Source organism: Pangasianodon hypophthalmus, chromosome 16, assembly GCF_027358585.1.
Source record: "Pangasianodon hypophthalmus isolate fPanHyp1 chromosome 16, fPanHyp1.pri, whole genome shotgun sequence".
NCBI classification, from domain to species: Eukaryota; Metazoa; Chordata; class Actinopteri; order Siluriformes; family Pangasiidae; genus Pangasianodon; species Pangasianodon hypophthalmus.
This window is the reverse complement of record NC_069725.1, coordinates 3,581,778-3,602,790: the sequence shown is the minus strand read 5'-3', so window position 1 is coordinate 3,602,790 and position 21,013 is coordinate 3,581,778. Positions and strand designations below refer to the sequence as shown.

The window sequence follows — 21,013 nt, the reverse complement described above, 5'->3', positions numbered from 1 at the left end:
GGGATATGTAGTTTTTAAGACGTGACTATTATTGAGAACGTTATAAAAGTAGTACTATAATAAAAACATTTCGTACTGAATTATAAGATAATAACACGTAGGACGTATAATATATAACAATAATAATGACGTATGATGTATAATAAGAAGGTCAACATACACAATAAATAAATAGAAATGTTGATTTAGTGAGATGTAGAAAACTACCGGAATTCGCTTCCGGGTTTAGGGATGACGTAAGCACGTCGTACGTATATGTGTTTGTGTCAGACCGCTAGAGGGCAGTGTGGCGACGACGCTGAACCGCCAAAGACAAAAATAGAACCGGCTTCTGTTTTCGGTTTCAATCCGGGGCGGTGGAAGGAAGGTGCAGGCTCTGCGGCGGTTAATCCTTAAATCTCGCTGCGTCCGGAGAAGAAAACACGCATCATGGACAGCCGAAAGCGCCTGAGAGAAGAGCCGCTGTTTGTGGACAGCTTAAAAACGCCGGAGAAGCGGATTGTAGCCGGGCAATCACGGACAGAAGACGGGGATTTCAAGCACTGGGACACCGAGGATACCTGCTCCTTTCTCCGGCACCACGGCCTCGGACAATGGGAACAAAAGTTCAGAGGTGATTTACTCCCTGCTTCACTGTAAACTTCACAAAAATGCTAGTGTCATTTCCAGAAAAGGTTCCATCCAAGTTATTTTCTTTTGATACCCGTTTTCCGACATATGCTCCGCCCCTACTCGCATATTCATTAGAAAAGCGTTTCACTGATTGGCTGTTGAGCGTCGCGGGGAAGAGCGGGAAATTTCCAGCCAATCCTAGCATGTGGGCGGAGTCTGCCCCAAAACGGATGTGGGAAAAAATCCCAACGTGTCATATTCTTATAAGAATTATTGTTAGTGATATCCAGTATGATATAGCAAAAATAAGTTTATACTGTAATATAAAAAATATTATTATTATATAAAACTGATAGTTGTATTGATATTAATGTTACTTATTAATATTATATTGTATTATACTGTTACTATAGTGATGTGATTTATATTTGTATATAAACACACACACACACACACAAATGTGTGTTGGCAAATTGCTGTGGAATAAGAGGCATAAAACACTTCAGCATGTGCTGTTTATATGAAAATAAGCAATTTTACAGGATTAATTATTCTCCTACGACTGCTCATCCCATCGTTTTTATATTCCTCACTTGCTTACACAGCTCTAGCAGATGGAAAGATATTTAATATTTATTGGGAACAGGAAGTGAGATGAACAGACAGACAGGCAGACATTGTTCTCATTCATCCTTTACGGGGAACATGCAGAGACAGTATGAACGGTTTGCTGTTCTGCTCCCACACTTCACATATTTTGTCTGGTGTGTGTGAGAGAGAAAGAGTCCTTCATTTCAAGGCTGATAAACTGAGTGCGAAACACAAACATTTACTTCCTCTAACCTTTACGGCTCTGCTGTGTTATTTCTTGGTTTTTGTCTCATCTATCTATCTATCTATCTATCTATCTATCTTTCTGCATATGAAGGTGTGTGTAAGTGATTGTGACTCTTGGTGTGTGTATCCACAGAACACAAGATAACAGGAGTCGGGCTGCGCTATCTCACTGATCTACAGCTGGAGAAGATTGGCATAGAGTGAGTGTGTAGAGTAAGAGAATTATAGATGTTGCTAAAATGTTGTAGTAATGTTTGATCATTTAAAACGCTGATGTGTGCTGTTAACGGTTACCTGATTACTGAGTACCACGTTTGTACTGAATGAATGTAATTTCCTGTTATCTGGCTCTCTCGCTCAGGCCACTGGGCTCCAGGCTGCAGGTCCTCCACTGTCTCCGTAAACTCTGGCAGATCTCATCTGAGCGCATGAAGGTGTGTCGGAAAGTCAGAAGAGTGTTAAAAAGAGATCATCTGAAAACATTTGAGTGGTTCTTTTTCCATCTTAGTTTCCGTCTGCTGTGTTTCTAAATCAGGACCTAAAATACTAACAGTGATGACACATGAGTCAACGACAGCTAAAGAGCTCTAAACACAGAGCTCTAATCACATGGAACTGTTGACTGAACTGTTGGACTAAAAACAAACATGTCCGCCATTTTAGGTTTAAGGAGAGTACGCGAGGCGTAATTATATTATCAGCTGAACGCAAGAGAGCATGAGATTGTGGGGAAGGAGGCGGGGCTTCCAGGAAGTGGCTCTTAATATCGAAGAATTCAAAACACGTTCGCAAGTTTTTCCAGATTCACATATGGGTTTGGCTCATCAATCAGTTTACTGAAAGACAAAGAATGCTCTCATACTAGCATACTCTGATGGTTTTGTAAAGCCTGTACACAGAACGTATTACGGTTAGCAGGTCTGGTAATAGAATACAATCAGTGATAAACGTAAAGTTATATCGCGTAGGGACGATAATATCGTTATATCGCACAAGCCTGACTGCCGTCATTTAACTGATCATTAATTAGCTACAAAACGAATCTTACAGCAGCCTATTTCTCATCGATCACAAGTTTCTTTTATAACGTGACAGGCGGTGAGGAGGATGGGACTTATCTAAAGTAGATTGGGTTAGTGAAAAGTGGGCGTGACAAAACAATGCCCGTCTCCCACAATGCCTCCAGCATGCTCATTTCGTCAAAGGATGAAATCCTGATGAATGTTATGATTAGCGATGATTTTTATAATCACAGGAGTCGGGTCATACGTATTTCAATGTATTTATTCAAATTAGGATTTAAATACAGGGCAACTGTGCAGGAAATTCAGCAACGTTTCAGAAAAAAAGTGAATATTTGGTGTAAATAAGACTGGTGCTTTATTTATTTCACTAACGCGTCCTCTGTAATTCATATCGCATTTCACATTTTTATGCCACTGTGTGATTGGCAGTTAAAAGCAGCAAGAAACTGTAAAAAGTAATTCTAGCTAATTCTTGATAAGATTGGATTTTTTTTTTATTATTATTTCAGGAGAGAGATAATGAGTAAATAGTTCTGTTTTCGCTCAGGTGTTCAACGATCCGATTCACGGCCACATCGCGCTCCATCCCCTGCTGGTGCGCATCATCGACACTCCTCAGTTCCAGAGGCTGCGGCACATCAAACAGCTGGGAGCCACGTACATGGTGTTTCCTGGAGCCTCACACAACCGCTTCGAGCACTGCATAGGGTGTGTGTGTGTGTGTGTGTGTGTGTGTGTGTGTGTGTGTGTGGTGCAAAACATACAGTTAAACCAGTTAGGCTGGGTTTCATTTGTTTAATCAGCCAAAGAGAGAGGTGTCATATATGTTTGAAACCACCTTTATAAAAGAATCATTTGTTAATGAATCTAATCATTCGGTTTCTATGACCGTAACACTGAACACGTTTATGTGACTGGATGAAAAACTTCATAATGAGAAGCTACAGCTTCAGCTCTGTCACTACTCAGAGCAAGTGCACGCCTGGGATATTCAATATTCCTCTATAATCAAATAATTTTCAAATAAGCCTCTTCCGGGTGTGCATTTATAGGAAGATAATCAACGACAAGGTGGTGTCACGCACCCCGACGCAAAGCGGAGTCACTGTTATCACCCCAAAGTTGATTATCATTTTATTAAAACTGATATTTTTCTGTTTCGTCTCTCAGCGTTGGATATTTAGCAGGTTGTCTCATCCAAGCTCTGAACGAGAGACAGCCTGAGCTCCTCATCACCAGACAAGACATCCTGTGTGTTCAGATCGCCGGCTTGTGCCATGACCTGGGTAAGGACTCTCTCTCTCTCTCTCACACACACACACACACACACACACACTATAGTGCATTTCTTTCCTAAACTTACATGCAGTGTAAATCCTACTCATAACATTTTCACACAAAACTACAGACGGCTGACAAATTAAAAGAAAAAAATTAAATAAAGTGTGTCTGTTATGTGTTGGACAAGTGAACATGAACCATGTTAGCGCAATAAATAACTAACTAACTAACTAACTAAATAAATCAATCAATCAATCAATCAATAAATAAATGCACCCCTACACCAAAACAGAGCCACTGGGGTTTCCTTTCATTTGCCACCCATCTCTGTATAGATAATTAAAAGTAAACAGTTACATGGTGCTTTTTAAATAATGAAAATTGCTGCATTACGCCAGAACATAAAAAAAATGTTCACTGCAGAGATAATGGAGTGTAAGAGCAATGCAGTGATTCGCCGTGTGATTTGTTTTTCTGTCTGGCACAGAAACTTCTTCATAGAGGAAGCTCTGTGATGCAGGAAGGAAAATATCATCATGTCCGGAATAAAACTGCAGTTCCTTTTTATTTTACTGGAAAATGTCATGTCTGGTCATTTAACAGATCACAAGACTGTTTAAATTTGTGATTCTTCCTCAAATTCCTTAAATCACGATACAAGCCTTATGTAGTAGAATTAAATAAAAATGGCTGACTGTTATTATCCTTGGCAGGTCACGGTCCTTTTTCCCACATGTTTGATGGAATGTTTATTCCGAAGGTCCGACCCACACTGAATTGGAAGGTAAGAACCTAACCCAAGTTAACATTTAAAATGAATCTAAAATGCAACATGGCTACTTTCCACATGTACAAATAAAACGATTTGCTCGAAATTTAGTGTGTGTACATTTCCTCTGCAGCATGAGAATGCATCAGTGCAGATGTTTGACCACATGGTGAAAGAGAATAATCTGAAGGGCGTGATGGAGGAGTACGGTCTCTCTCTACCCAACGACCTCATCTTCATTAAAGAGCAGATCGCCGGGCCGCAGGACTCCATCTCCGCAGCCAAAAACGTACAGTGTTTGTGCTATTTCTACTCGCTGATGTGATCGCAGAATAACTGATGATCCGTGTTTCATTTCCTTGTTAGTGGCCGTACGAAGGCAGATCAGAAGAGAAATCGTTCCTGTACGAGATCGTCGCTAATAAGAGGACCGGCATCGATGTGGACAAGTGGGATTATTTTGCAAGGTGAGTTTGTGGACCGAATAAAGACATGAACTGGACTCGTCATCGTGTGTCCGCTTTTAGGACGCCGCAACAGTTCGGTTGAGAGACTCAGCACCGTGTCTGTTGTTTTCTGGAGCACTAGTTAATCAGTATGTTGTGTATTTGTTGCTTAGGAAGGGGAGGGTTATAACATATATAGGTAGATAGCTGAGTTTAGAGGAAAACTAAAATCAAGACCGAGTTTGGATAGAAATAAAATGGAAGGACGCAGTAGTGGAGAAACCAGATATTAATGCGTGACTTTGGACTGTTTTTGCACCATTCTGGTGGGTTTAATGATCTTTGACCAAAAATTCTTCACTTTTACACAGCTTTGATGCTCTTGTGGAATTTGGGTAATAAATATTATTTGATTAAAAGTCCCAAACAGTGGATAACAGTGTGTTTATTATTATTATTTACCTATTTATTTCTAAACAGAGACTGCTATCACCTGGGCATCCAGAACAACTCCGATTACCGTCGCTTCCTCAAGTTCGCTCGTGTGTGTGACGTGAAGGGCAAGAAACACATCTGCACCAGAGACAAGGTGCAATCCATTCCCACAATGCTTTGCATTTTCATTCTAGAAAAATGATAAAAATTATTAGGACCTACTTTGGTTTCTTGTCAAATATTTATCAGTACAAAGTGCCTGAGAGTTTATAGAGCAGATGAGCTTGCACCTCTTAAAAGCTAAAATATACTTACTGTATATTGTAGCATGTTTATTAGTAGCATTTCTGTTCACCGCCCAGTTTTAACATAAAATAAATCAGTTGTGTTTGTTCCACAGGAAGTAGGTGATTTATACGACATGTTTCACACGCGGAACTGTCTGCATCGCCGAGCGTACCAACACAAAGTGGGTAACATCATCGAGGTCATGTGAGTACACTCACCATACTGAGCAATAATTTACACTCACTGTCCCTGTTGATGTATATTAATATTAATTAATCACAATAATTTACAATGATTAAGTAAGTATTTTGGTTATTTTTTAGTGAGAATTTTAAAAAGCTAAAAATTAAAATCTGTGCAGAGCCACAAATCCGAAAAACACTGCAAACATTTAGAGTTTTATACATCTAGAGTTTATTTAAAGAAAAATAAAAAGTTATAAGATTGATAGTTACAACTGGTAGCTGGAGAAAATCGTATATTTTTATTTTGAAAAATTTTTCCCCAAAAAGATGGGTTTTTTTTCTTACATTTTTGTGTTATCAGTAAAAAAAAAAAAAGTATTTCTAGTCTGCGAAATAAACCCTGACCTATGGGCTAACTCTCACAAAGCAGTGGATAAAAACACAACATGGCGTCTTCAGGTTAAGTGATCAGACACGTACAGTACACACTATAAACTGACACTTAAAATGTGTGTGAGAAATGGAAAAGTTTTAAATCCCATGCTGTGAATAATCCAGTTTTATGTGGGTGTGTCCAGGGTGGAGCATCACTACGAAACTGCTAACCTGTTGTACAAGTCTATGATTTTAATCATGTATTTAAATAATGTATTGGTCAAAGTATAGAAAGCATTTAAAAAGGTATGCATGTCAAAAGGTGTGGCATTTTTCAGCTTCTCAGCATTCAGTGTAAAATTAAATTCTGTTGATGATATAAAAACTCACACACATAGTACATGTTTGATAGCTCTGTTCTGACTTGTTATTAACATCCACCTCTTGGAGAGCGGAGACTAATCCCAGCTCACGCCAGGTATTTTCATGCATCTAGCAGAGTTGCGAAAACTTCCCATAATCCAACGTCACTTCAAAATCAGAACCAAAGACGTTACCGAAACTCGAACAAAATCCAGTTTATATTTATCCATCAGATGGCATCTGGCTGCTGTCAGTTTAGTTGATACAGATATTTTTTGCAGCCTTTCCTCAGTTTTGTGTTTCAACAAACCCTACACAACTGAAGAGAGGGAAATAAACACTGAAATAAAGTTTGCATTTAGTTAGTGCAGCATAGTGGGAGGCAGATCAGTTACACACACACACACACACACACACACACACACACACACACACACACACACACACACACACACATACACGCACACCAAACTTTACAACAGGTCTATAAACTCAAATATACAGATAACACTGTCCCTGTTCTATCCCATTATACAGAAACTTGTGGCTAACTAGTCTTTTTTTTTTTTTTTTTTTTTTTTTTTTTTTTAAATGTTTCTTTTTCTTTTTTTCTAATTTTTTTTGTTTATTTTGGCACAGCAGGTGTTATATAACAGTTATCAGTGTGTCTTGGTCCCTGTTTAAATGTAAGCAAATGTTTGATATTGACCAACTGCTTTGTACAAAACATAAAATTTTCCACTTGCTTAATCTCTTCTCTGAATTGGATCTAAAATGGTTTTGCACAGACTTGTGGAGTCCGTGCCAGCTCCAACACACACTGTCATTAAAGCAGAAAAGGGAAGTACCAAATCCTAAGAAACTAACAGGAAATTCCTGTAAACATTTGACAGATCGTGCTTTTCACTCAGGTTGTTGCCAATAATATAATTTGTAATGAAAATTGTTGTATTAAATTAGAAAAGAATGCAAAATACAAGCATTTTCAGTAGTGCTTTCAGACTTCTGGAGCCCACTGTATGTATACAGTCTCCTCTTAAAGTACTGGAACAGCAAGGCCAACTCTTTAGTATTTGCTATACACTGAAGACATTTGGGTTTGAGCTCAAAGGATGAATATGAGGCGATAGATCAGAATTTCAGATTTCATTTCCTGACATTTACATCTAGACGTGCTAAACAACTCACAACATGACACTTTTGGTGTCAGATAACCCAATTTCTAGGTGAGCAAAAGTATTGGAACAGACAGTCTTACAGTAAATAACATAATATTTGGTTGCATATCCCTTGTTTGCAATAACTGCGTCAAGCTGGAGACCCACCGACATCACTACACTGTTGCATTCTTCTTTACTGATGCTTTTCCAGGCTTGTACCACAGCTTCTTTCAGGAGTCGTTTGTTTGGGGAGGGGGTTTCTCCCTTCAGTCTCCTCTTCAGGAGGTGAAATGCATGGGTTAAGGTCTGGAGATTGCATATAACCCACCTTCAATCCTTTACTTTCCAGGACTGTAACTCTTCTTTTATTTTTTCCCAGCACTCTTGTATATTCAGGCATTCCCAAAGTATATGATAATGGTTTGCTTAATGGCATCCATAAATTCTCCAGTACATTGAGGGGTTGTCATCTATAAAAGTTTTTTGCTGTGGTGTAATAAAAATCTAATATTACAAAATAATAATTGTTCCATTGAAAATCCCAAATGTTTATCCATTCCTCAGCTGTTATCTTCATTGTACTGTCTTTCTGCCATTTTTCTTTAATGTCTCTGTTGATTATTATGCTCCTCAGAGCTTTATATATTTTAGAGATAATCCAATGTACATTTTTACCAACAAATCCACCAGTTTTTTTATGTTCTGTATTACTTTTCTTAACTTGTTGAAATCAAAGTCATTTCTAATTTGAAGATACCTGTAGAAGTCTTGATTCTCTAAAAGCACTCTTTCTTTCAGTGCCTGAAAACTCATCATCTCTCCTTTCTGAATTAGTCCATATGGCTGTAATTCCTTTTGCTCTCCAAATTTTAAATCCGTCATCTAATCTGTTAGGTATAAAATCAGTCATGTGTCCCACCATTGCAGTATTTCTATATCCTTTGCTAGATCTTGCTTTCTTACTACAATTTTCCATACAAACATTGCGCTCTGATCATTACAAGATCTCTATCACTTTCTTCCTTCCTCTTAATCCCTCACAGCTACCTCAGTTGCTATGGTCTCAAACAAATATAAGAAATGTGGTAATATATTCATTTTAATTGTATCCATTCTTGATCCCATAGATTAAAAAAAAAGAAATGAGATTCCACCTATTTAAACCACTCGTGATCCGATCACAGGTCTGAACAGAGTCTAAGAGTGTGATGCATGCTGAAAAAAAAGTGTGTGCGTGTGTGTGTGTGCGTGCGTGCCAGGATAACAGAAGCTCTGGAGAAGGCTGATCCTTACATTCAGATTCAGGGCTCCTCAGGAAAGATGTACAGAATCTCAGAAGCCGTCGAGGACATGGTGGCTTACACCAAACTCACAGGTCAGATCATTACCAGCTTTTAATAAACACACCGGACAATAATCAGTCACACGATACATCACAACGTTCAACAAGCATAACATTAATGTGCATTTTAGTTACGTCGCCCTTCGCTACACACACAAAGCATATTAAACATGACTGTTATCTTTAGTTAGTTCTTTAGGAACAGTTGGTCTGGGAGATATGACAAAAATATCATATGATAAAATGTGCATTATGATATACAGTCAGGTCCATAAATATTGGGACAGTGACACAGTTTTGGTAATTTTGCCTCTGTACACCACCACAGTGGATTTGAAATGAAGCAGTCAAGATGTGACTGAAGCGTAGACTTTCAGCTTTAATTCAAGGGGTTTAACAAAAATATTGCATTAACCATTTAGGAATTACAGCCATTTTTTACAGAGTTCCTCCATTTTCACAGGCTCAAAAGTAATGGGACAATTGACTGATAAGCAGTTTCATGGCCAGCTGTGGCCTGTTTCCTCCTTATATCATGATAAATTAAGGAGATAAAAGGTCTGGAGCTGATTCCAAGTGTTGAATTTGCATTTGGTAGCTGTTCATGGGAACTCTCAATATGCCGTCCAAAGAGGTGTTGATGCAAGTGAAGGAGGCCATCATTAGGCTGAAAAACCAAAACAGACCTATCAGAGAGATAGCAGAAACTTTAGGAGGGCCAAATCAACAATTTGGTGCATTCTTAAAAAGAAGGAATGCACTGGCGAGCTCAGCAACACCAAAAGGCCTGGGAGACCACAGAAAACAACTAAAGTGGATGATTGCAGAATTCTTTTCTTATTGAAGAACAACCCCTTCACAACATCTAGCCAAGTCAGGAACACTCTGGAGGAGGTAGGCCTATCATTGTCAAAGTCTACAATCAAGAGCCACCTTCATGAATGTAAATACAGACGGTTTACCTCAAGATGCAAACCGCTGGTAACACTCAAGAACACAAAGGCCAGATTAGACTTTGCTAAAAAACCTCTAAAAAAAGTCTGACCAGTTCTGATGCAAGATTAACTTGTACCAGAATGATGGGAAGAGAAAAGTATGGAGAAGGAAAGGAAGGGCTCATGATCCAAAGCATACCACATCATCCGTCAAACATGTGGAGGCAGTGTTATGGCATGGGCATGTTTGGCTGCCAATGGAACTGGGTCACTGGGGTTTATTGATAATGTGACTGTTGATAGAAGTAGCAGGATGAATTCTGAAGTGTACAGAGCTATACTTTCTGCTCAGATTCAGTCAAATGCTGCAAAACTGATAGTACAGCGCTTCACAGTACAGATGTATAACAACCCAAAACATACTGTGAAAACAGCCCAAGAGCTTGGAAATTAAATGTTCTTAAATGGCCGAGTCAGTCACCTGACCTCAACCCACCTGAGCTGCTTTTCACTTACTAAAGACAAATCTGAAGGCAGAAAGACCCACAAACAAGCAGCAACTGAAGATGGCTGCAGTAAAGACCTGGCAAATCATCTCAAGGGAGGAAACTCAGCATTTGGTGATGTTCATGGGGTCCAGACTTCAGGTAGTCATTGACGGCAAAGGATTTACCTCCAAGTAATAAAAATAATCCTAATATTTATGATTATATTAGTTTGTCCCATTACTTTTGAGCCTGTGAAAATGGAGGAACTCTGTAAAAAATGGCTGTAATTCCTAAATGGTTAATGCAATATTTTTGTTAAACCCCTTGAATTAAAGCTTAAAGTCTACACTTCAGTCAAATCTTGACTGCTTCATTTCAAATCCACTGTGGTGGTGTACAGAGGCAAAATTACCAAAACTGTGTCACTGTCCCAATATTTATGGACCTGACTGTAGATTACCAAATCAATGATGCATGGAAATGGAGGTAAGGAAATGTAATAAGGAACAATCATGTGTTTACTCCACAGTGATGATCTTACACGTTGCATATCGCACTGTATCGTGTGACAGAGTGTTTGTCTACAGATCGTGAAAACGTCAGTTTGGCCGTGGAAGTTTGTTTTTGACAGCTGACCTCTTGACCTCTCGACAGATCACATTTTCGAGCAGATCCTGTACTCGTCTGATCCAGCACTGTCTGAAGCTCAGGCCATCCTGCAGAACATCCTCTACAGACGTCTGTACAAATGCGTGGGGCAGACGACGCCTGACGCTCACTATGACGTGTCACAGGTCAGAGGTCACAACGCTCAGTAACGCATCCTGAATGAAAGCAGTTTAGTTAATGTAACAGCGAAGAAAAATGTGGTTTGGGACTAAAGTTTTACTGAGAGACAGACGGGCAGGCAGGCAGACAGACAGACTCGCAGACAGACAGGCACGCACGCACGCACGCAGACAGACAGACAGGCACGCACGCAGACAGACAGACAGGCACGCACGCAGACAGACAGACAGGCACGCACGCAGACAGACAGACAGGCACGCACACAGACAGACAGACTCGCACGCACCCACGCAGACAGACAGACAGGCACGCACGCACATAGGCAGCCACGCACGCAGACAGACAGACAGGCACGCACGCACGCACACAGACAGACAGTCAGGCACGCGCGCAGACAGACAGACAGACAGACAGACATGCAGACAGACGATTTCAACTTGACTTTGTCTAACCTCACCCTTTACTGTCAGGTGCAATAATTCTGATGAATTACATGATGGTTCTAACTGGTTCCCACACCCAGATTACAGCTTTATCCTGGTTTAGAGCCTGTGTGTGTGCGTGTGGGAGCATGTGTGTGAGAGAGATACCTAATATCAACACAACACACCCTATGAATTACACGCTGAGTTCTGTTTTCTGTGAATAGAAATGTTTCCACACAGACACTGCACTGCTCCTGTTTTGTGTAATAACATATAATAATTAACGCCAAAATTATTAGCTGCTGCTGTTGATGTTAAATTGGCACTTAGTCAAGGCTTGGTCAAGACTATTATCTTTTTGTTTTTGTTTTTTTATTAATAACTGAAATAAAAAATGTAATAAACTAAATGTATTTTTATTATAATTTATAACATATTTAATTTAATTATCATGTAACACTATTATTATTATTATTATTATTATTATTTGATTTAGATTTATTTATTCTAGTAAAATAGCAAATAGTAATATAGTTAAAAAAAATTAATAAAATGAATTAAGAGTTAATGCTAGCTAGCAGCTCCCAGGTTTCATTATTTATTCGATTTTCCATGTCAGGATGTATGAAGCATGAATATTTGCTGTCTGTGTGTCCTCTCTCGCAGGAGATGTTGTCCGAGTGGTCTCGCGAGGTGTCAGAGTGTAAACCTGACGGCATCGAGGTGGATTTGATGCCCGAGGACTTTGTAGTCAACGTAAGTAAAGTAAATGTCTGCTTTGGTGTCCAGAACAAAACCAGCTAGCGTTTGAGTATATCCCAGGTCAAAGGTCACACTGTGTAGCAGAGGATTCCGCACCACATTGCCAACGCTCTGCCTGTGTGAGTGCGAGTGTGTGTTTTAGTAGTGTGTACAGTTCCACACGGGGAAGTGCACTGACTCTTGCTGATGATGTGGCAGGTGATTTATATGGATTACGGAATGAAGGAGAAGAATCCTGTGAACAACGTTTACTTCTACTGCAAGAACGACCCGACTAAAGCCATCAAGATCCGCAAGAACCAGGTATTCACCTCTCTACTGCAAACATTCTCCAAAATATCGTCTCTCTTTTCTTCTTCCTCCTGTTCTTCTTCTTCCTCTTCTTCTTTTCTCCCTCTTCACCGCCTCCATTTCTTCTTATTTTAATTCTTTCTCTTCTTCTTCCTGTTCCTCCTCCTCTTCATCTTCTTCTCCCTCTTCCTTTTTCTTCCTCCTCTTCCTGATCTTCTGCTTCTTCCTCTTTTCCTTTTTTCTTCCTGTTCCTCCTCCTCTGCCTGCTCTTCTTCTTCCTCCTTTTCTTTTTCCTCCTCTCTTTCTTCCTCTTCTTCCTCCTCCTCTTCCAGTCTCTTCTTCTTCCTGTTGTTCTTCCCTCTTCTTCCTCCTCCTTTTCCCACATTTCTTCTTCTTCCAACTCTTCTTCCTCTTTTTCCTCCTCTTCTTCCTTCTCTTTGTCCCTCTGCTCTTCCCACTCTTCTTCTTCTTCCTCCTTCTCCTCTCCCCAATCTTCTCTTTTCTTCCTCCTACTCTTTTTCCTCTTCCTCTTCTACTTCTTCTTCTAACTGTTGTTCTTCTTCCTCCTGTTCTCCTTCCTGTTCCTCTTCCTCCTCCCATTCTTCTGTCTCCTACTTTTCTTCCTCTTTATTCTCATTTTGCTCTTCTCCTTCCTCCTCATCTTCTTACTCTTCCTCTACTAATTTTCTTCATCGATTACAACTAATTGTTCTTCTCTTCTCCTCTTGTTGTTGTTCTTCCTGTTTTCCTCCTCTTTCCTCCTCCTCTTCCTCCTCTGTAGTGCACTATTTTGGGGAGTTTGCCACTTTATCTTTTTTTAGAAATATCTAGTGTGCTCATAAAATCCCACAATGCACCACAACTGGTTATTCTCCAAATCACCTAGCCTAAAGCGGACAGAATACCCATAATGCACTTCGCTGTGTGGAAAGAAAGGACACAGACTGTCTTGAATAACAGATGATGATGTATTGCAGTGAACTGTAGCGTTAGCATGCCATGCACTGCTGTGTGTTTTACTGCTGCAGGTGTCCAAGTTGCTGCCGGAGCGATTTGCCGAGCAGCTGATCAGAGTTTACTGCAAAAAAACGGACGAGACGAGTCTGGAAGCGGCGAAGAAGTACTTTGTGCAGTGGTGCATGAACAGAAATTTCTCCAAACCGCAGGTAAAGTTCAGCTGACTGCAGGTGTGTTTCTGTTCCACCTGAAGAGGATCAGGAACTCACATCAGAAAAATCAAAACTACATTCACACTTAACCCTGCGCCGTGTGTGTGTGTCTGTGTGTGTGTGTCTGTGTGTGTGTGTGTGTGTGTGTGTGCGCGTGTGTAGGATGGTGATGTCACGGCACCAGAGCTCACTCCACTAAAGCGTGACTGGCAAAACGAAGATGATGAGGACTCTGAGAGCGACGATGACATCGGCGGTCAAAAAGCGATCAACGGTGGAAAACGCGTAAAAACAAACCTGTTCCATTCTCTGAAAGAAAAACTGAGCTAAAGTGTTGGCACCCCTGCTGGCAGGATGAAAAAAATGCACAGGCTCAGTGTTTTTTTTTTTTTCTTCTTCTTCTTCATTGTGTGTGTTTTTTTTTTTTTTTTTTTTTTTTTTCTCCCATCACCACCAGAGGGCGCTTTTAGACATTTTTCCTTCTAGTGGCAGTAAATGACAGGAAGGTAAGATCCGCTCAGTCAGGGTGTTTATATTAATATTAACCTTTCAGGTCACAATGGTTTATAATATTGTACACCGATGCGTATATACAAGGGCTGAGTGAAATGACAAAAATATCATATGACAATACCTGACAAACATTTTCTACAAAACATATGTATCTTGATATATAATATAGGCAAAAAAAAAAAGTGCTGCTTAAATATAAAAAAAAATGTTGAACTGAATCTGATGATACTTTTAGATTTTTGCCTACACACTGGAAAATCTGTAGAAAACACAAGATTAAATGTAAAAAAGACACACAATCAGCTGTTTCATTTCAGTTCCACTTAGCTCACAATTGTTTAAAAAAAATGATAAGTTTATAAAGATACGGACGATATTCCAGAAAAGTGACGATATTCCATTTATCATGATAACACTATGATATCATATCGCCCAACCCTAAAACAATACATACCAGTATAAATATAATTAAAACTAAATATAAAGTTATAAACAATATCTGTCCAATTGAAATGTTTTTAAAACAAAAACAATATAAATGTTTCCAGCTAAAGGAAAAATATAGACAAAACAGTTTTCCTTCTAGGACAGATTTTATCCCGAGAGAACAGAACGCTACCTGAAAATGCTGCCTACTCAGGATCAATAAAATATTATTGATCAATAAAACGATAAAAACTCTATATCAGTGTGTAGCATAACGGATCATTAGCACGGGTCTACTGACAGCGATTAAAATAAATCAAGCGATGTCTAAATCTCGTAAATTGTTGTTATGGACAGAAATAATCCGAGAAATAATAATCCTGACTTCACTTCCTTCTCGTCGGGTAAAAAGAAAAAAAATCATATACACGTGGTTTGAAATTGCTTCTTAACCTTTTTAACCCAGTCTAAAATGGCTGCTTAACACCTAAACCCCTAAACTTCCTGTTCCTAAACACTTAGCCACGCCCACATTCTCTATCTCACCCAGCTGTATTAACTGGTATGGAGTTACATTTATTATTAATAGAGCTATTTATATATTTACTTTATTATATAACGTTACGAATAAATAAAAAGTCGTTTACTGCCACTAACAGGAAGATGTTTATTGTTCGTGTAAAATCGCCGCCCTTTCTTTCCTTCTAAGGCACGCCATTTTTCTTTTAACCTTTTTTTTTTTTTTTTTTTTTTTTTAACTATAAGGTCTATTTTTGTATTTTTAAAAAATATTTTGCAGACTCCATTTGGTAAAAAAAAAAAAAAAAAAAAAAAAAAGAAAAAAAAATCATGTGATTTTGTCCATCCTGCTCTTCATCATGCCGTCTGCACGTCCTGATTTTGCGGAGAGGACGGGTCAGGGGGCGGAGCTTGAGATACATTCAATCAGTCAATCACATACTTTGTCATATGATCACTATCTCTATGTTGATAAACTATACGTATTGTTTAATTTTGCAGTTGATATTCTTATTTAATGTGGCTGAAGCCCCGCCCACTGCTTAACGCACAAACACCTGTCGCTCAGCAGGATGGGGGCGTGTCATGTGAGCTACCTCCGTGTTACACGCACATGAGGCGAAAGAGCAATATTATTCCCTCCTCAAGCTCTGAAACAATCTTCCTGGAGATACAGAGGACATTTTTATTGCATTATCGTGTTAGCAATGTTATAATTATCATTATAAAATTCTTACTATAAAAATTGATTTCTTTGCTTTTCGGAGGTTTATACTTGCAAAGTAGCGCTGCTGAGACTTTACATTTATATATATATCTGTGGGTGTGTGTGTGTGTGTGTGTGTGTGTATTATGGTATTTTGTTGTTTGGCATTTTGTTGTTTGGCAGAACGTGTGATTCTGGGACCTTTAACCATTTTAGTTTGTGTTTTTTTTTTTTTTGTTTTTTTTTTAAATAAGTTTTATGTTATGTGAAGCAGCAGCTGCCTGTGTTTGTCACACAAATCGTGTTCGGAGTGTATGGGGCTGAATTGAATCATATTTATTGATGAAGTGAAAATCGATCATTGTTTGGAGAGGGGGAGAAAAAAGGGGAAGGGAGGAAAAGGAAGAGGGGGAAAAGAAAATAGATAGTAATTTTAAAAATAAAATTTAAAACATTTAAATCAACCGTTTAAAAAGTAGAATACACTACGAAGACAGAGAGAAAAGATTGAAAAAAAAGTGTGTGTAATATATATATATTACACACACTTTTTTTTCAATCTTTTATATATATATATATATATAAAATAGTTGTTCACATTGCTGCCAGATTTCATACTCTGTCTTCTTTGTATCAGGTCTGGAAGTCTTTGCAGGATTTTTATTTATTTATTTATTTATTTTTAAACCTTCCTTTGTTAATTTATTTTTTTTTTTTTAATGTTCTGGACTGCACATTTCAGATCAGTTGTGAAAAAGAAATACGTTTCTTTTTCTTACACAGACGTCATGGGGGATGCAAACTTTTGCACTACGGTATAATAATCTTTATTATAAATGTGAACCTGCCACACTTTACGCATTTCGTTACGCAGTCTTCTTTTTTTCCCCCCAATGAGCCAATCATCATCGTGTGAATCCTTGGGAGCCCCGCCCCCTTCCCTCATCTCACATCCGTAGTGTTTTAGTCTGTGGTCTCGTACCTACTCGATTTTCCCGGCTGTGCCTTTGCTTTCTCGCAAGCACTTTCAGAAATAAAGCTGCCAAACCTTTTAATGTCATTTGTAATTTTTTAAAAATGACATAATTGTACCTTAAGGACTACTGAGCTAATTAAAGGTCCAACACACGCATATTCCCAGGTACGAGGTGCATACTAATGGTACAAAAAACCCAGCGACAAGGAAAAGTACAGTTTCCTGCCTTTATTTCTGAGAGTACGGTGAATAGAGAATGCTTTGAGTTCATTAATGTGAAGGTGTAAAATCCATCGTTCCACTTAGCACTTATCATTAGACGGGTATAAAGTTAACTCTGGTTAACTAGATTCAGTAGTTTGTTTTTATTGACCCAAACTGTCACTGCATGTGACTCATTATTACTCATTTAATAGCAGCAGCAGTCTTTACGAAGTCTATAAAACTGTTACAATCTCTTTTTAAAGAGCGTTCATAAGAATCCAGGGAAAAAAATCCACATCTCTCCATTAATCACATTCAGCTTCATGCACTCGGACTGATCCATCACCGAGTACTGTACGTGTATGTTCATATGTTCTTATATCTGGATAGACTTGCTTTTCTTTGAGTGTTGTTTTTTTTTTTTTTTTTTAAAGTGATTTTACTCTGCATGTGAGCAGTATCATACCTTCAGGGCTTGACCTTTGACCTCTGTCAATCTGCTAATGTTATTCCCGCAGTGAGGTTTTGTTTGTTCTCAGAAGTTACTTTTTGTTTGAGTATTAACTGATGCACTCGAGTGCTATAAGATTTACAGGGGTGAGAAGTTGTTTGCAGTGTTGTGTGGTTTTGTTTTTATTTTCTACACAGTTAAGAGTTTGGAGAAGAATGTGTGTGTGGTGGTGATTTTGGTGTAACAGAACAAACTCTCCATGAATGTAGATGATCAATAAAGCGGGCTTGAGAGGAATTCTGTTGTTTATGTCTTTATCTGAAATTAAAAAGTTCCCTCTATCTCTCTCCCTACTTTTTCTATTTTTTTTTTTTTTTTCCCCCCTCCCACTGGAGCTATAACGCTAATGTAACTACAATTCAACAAAAATATTCATACCTTTTGACTTGTTTATTTCAAACACTGTTTCCATCCCCTTTATTATTATGGAGTTTTTAAACTGAAAAAATATTTGAATATAAATTTGGTATATTTGAAGTATATATGTCACATTAAATTAAATTCTTTTTTCTGTAGGTTATTTAACAGATGTACATTTTGCCATTTTTTCTTTTGTTTTGAACATGCTATGGGAAAGATTTGGCTTTAAAAACATATTCGAATATTTTTTAAATCACAGGTTACAGTTGTAAGATATAAAAAAAAATCAGAACCCTAAATCCAAATCTCAGAAATTCAAATCTCAGAAATACAGATTTTATGTAACTTAGGTGAAAGGTAAAGCATCTGAGATTCCCGAGGAAAAGCAAACTCTTTCAGAGTGTCACGTCCATGCCCATGAGACGTGATAACGAAAATGAGATAAGTGCATGTAATGTTTTACATTCTTCTGAAATAGCTAAATACTTATTAAGTAGCTAACTTACAATTGCCAGCAAGCTAATGCTGCATTTTAGATGAAGTTACAACTAGTAAATTCCCACCTACAACCAGTAGAAACCACAGAAACATCCCCTCAACTTGAAATTTCAACTTGGGGTCGTCTTCTCAACTACTAGTTCCTTCCCCCGTTTATGGAGTGACATCAAATCAACATGGCCGCTCACACTGTGAACAGTGTAGTCTCCCTTCTCTACTTTTAAACGAGTTTACAGCAGTATTAGCTTTAGATCAGTTAATATACAGACACAGTACTTGGTTAAATCTATAACGCTGACCACTAATCACTGTTTTGAGAAAGTAATTATCAACATTAGAGTCTCAACGAACGTTAGCCGGCTAGCTTGTTGCTAACGTTACACACTATTGTCTGCTGTTGTTGCTCTGCTGCGATTTCAGTCCAAAATGTTACATGAAGGTTTGACGTTCACTGTAGGAGAACAGACCAATAGCCTCTCAGGCCTGTAACTGTAAAAGTGCAGTTAAAGTAGCTTTTTATGAGCGTTATGTGCTCTGACAGAGCAAACAAGACATGCTTTAGTGGAGGCATCCATGTTTTTTCCCACTTCTCACTTCCAGTGTCTCGAGATGTTAATAACATCATTACAACTTGCACATTACCACTTACAAGACACAACGAACGCAGCATAACTGTAGTGTAGCTGAACTAGCTAGAATGTTTTCCATAGAAATCTCAGAGGCTTCAGTTTCAACGTAGTTTACACAGAATATGTATTTTTTTTTTTTAGATTTGAATTTTTGTTATTTATATTTAGGATTTTGTTTTTTTTGTTTTTTTTTTTAATCTCTCAATACTATAACCCCTAATTTTCAAACAATGTTTTTAAAAGGTTTAGCTAGTTCAAAAAAAAATTGACAAAAAAAAAGTAAATTTATCAAATACGCAAAAATGTATTTAATATGACTTCAAACACTTCAAAATTTATATTCGAATACATTTGTCAGCTTCCAAGCTCCACGTTTTATCACATCATCTCTTGTGATAAACCTCCGACATGGTTGCATCCCAGATCGCACACTACTATAGCAACTAGCGTGTGTTATTTAGGAAGCAGCATTAGTTAGCTAGCTAAGCATTTAGCAGCTACTAGCTTCAGAAGTTTCCCAGTGACTTTGTGTGGCTTCGTCCCAAATCACACACTCCTGAAACTAAGGCGCCATAATATGCAGTGTATAATTGACAAAAGAGGAAATACTATATGCCATGTTAAGTTGTGTTTTTGAAATTCTGGTTTTATTCATGCGCAAATCCACAGTTAGCATTAAAACAGGTGGATGGAAACACTTTATGCAGCGGTTTTGCTCATTGTTACAAAAAGACGTGAGTAAACTAACAGCCCTGAGAGCGCCCCCTACAGGAAGAGTTCCTTCACTTCACTTTTCTTCACTTCATTACACTCTTTATTACAATGTACATAAACAGTAGCGAAGCTTCGTGATTCGTTTGTTAATTAATAAAAACAAAAGGTTGCATTCCCATTTCCTACTCTTCTAAAGTTTTATCAAACCTGCGAAATAGCAAAATAAGAACAGTTTATATAAAAAAATCCTTCAGGAAAAAGAATGGAAGCGAAATGCTAAATGACAATCTTTACGTTTATTTACATTCAGAAAGCCTCGCTGATTCTTTCTGGGTGTCTGTGTAGCAACTCATCTAACAAATTCACTAAATACTAGCAAGAAACAGCAGAAAAACTGCTGTTGTTAGGCTTTATGGCTCGACATGTGCCGATGTAATCGACTAATTATCACAGGGTACGATATTATCGTGATATGGCATTTCTCAGAAGTTTAAGCGCTAACAAACGTCTGATGCGTTTCATTTGGGAATCTGCTTCATCTTTCATCATCACTTTTAGCGCATCTCATAATCGCTCAATCGTCAACTTAGATACAATTATCAACCCTTAGCTCTTGTAGCAAAAAGCTAGCAGGGCAACATAACTGACTAGCTAAACAACACTAGCTAGCAAGTTCTGTCAGGTTGAGCTACATTAGCTAGATAAATGTAAACATAAAAAAACTTAATGTGATTGATGCACAAGCACATGAATGTCGGTGTCAAATTTTTTGCTTTAATAGCTAGCTCGCCAGCTAATTAATGCTAGCTAGCACAGAAATGCAAATATGACTGTTTATAAGAGCAAAAAAGAAAATGTTAGCTATTGTTTGCTCATCAGCTTGGATACAAACACAGTTTAGCTTTTTAAGCCCTAACTGTTAGCACTTGTAGCAAAAAGTAAGCTGGGTAACATAACTGACTAGCTAAATAACACAAGCT

General features: G+C 38.3%; 1 protein-coding gene across 1 annotated transcript; it reads left to right on the top strand.

Moving 5' to 3' along the window:
* Nucleotides 1-144: 144 nt before the first annotated feature.
* Nucleotides 145-16,517, top strand: samhd1 (SAM domain and HD domain 1). Its single transcript, XM_026944997.3, has 16 exons — nucleotides 145-613; nucleotides 1,583-1,649; nucleotides 1,811-1,883; nucleotides 3,022-3,182; nucleotides 3,645-3,760; nucleotides 4,469-4,539; nucleotides 4,658-4,813; nucleotides 4,891-4,991; nucleotides 5,451-5,559; nucleotides 5,806-5,897; nucleotides 9,036-9,151; nucleotides 11,196-11,335; nucleotides 12,422-12,511; nucleotides 12,716-12,820; nucleotides 13,837-13,974; nucleotides 14,140-16,517. Exons 1-16 carry the CDS (start codon nucleotides 430-432, stop codon nucleotides 14,305-14,307), a joined length of 1,887 nt encoding a protein of 628 aa, XP_026800798.2. The 5' UTR covers nucleotides 145-429; the 3' UTR covers nucleotides 14,308-16,517.
* The last annotated feature ends 4,496 nt before the right edge of the window (nucleotides 16,518-21,013 follow it).

Coding starts and splice junctions, on each gene's coding strand:
- samhd1 (XM_026944997.3), top strand. CDS start 430: ATGGACAGCCGAAAGCGCCTGAGAGAAGAGCCGCTGTTTGTGGACAGC. Junction 4,540..4,657: donor GACCCACACTGAATTGGAAG/GTAAGAACCTAA, acceptor TTTCCTCTGCAG/CATGAGAATGCATCAGTGCA. Junction 9,152..11,195: donor GGCTTACACCAAACTCACAG/GTCAGATCATTA, acceptor ACCTCTCGACAG/ATCACATTTTCGAGCAGATC.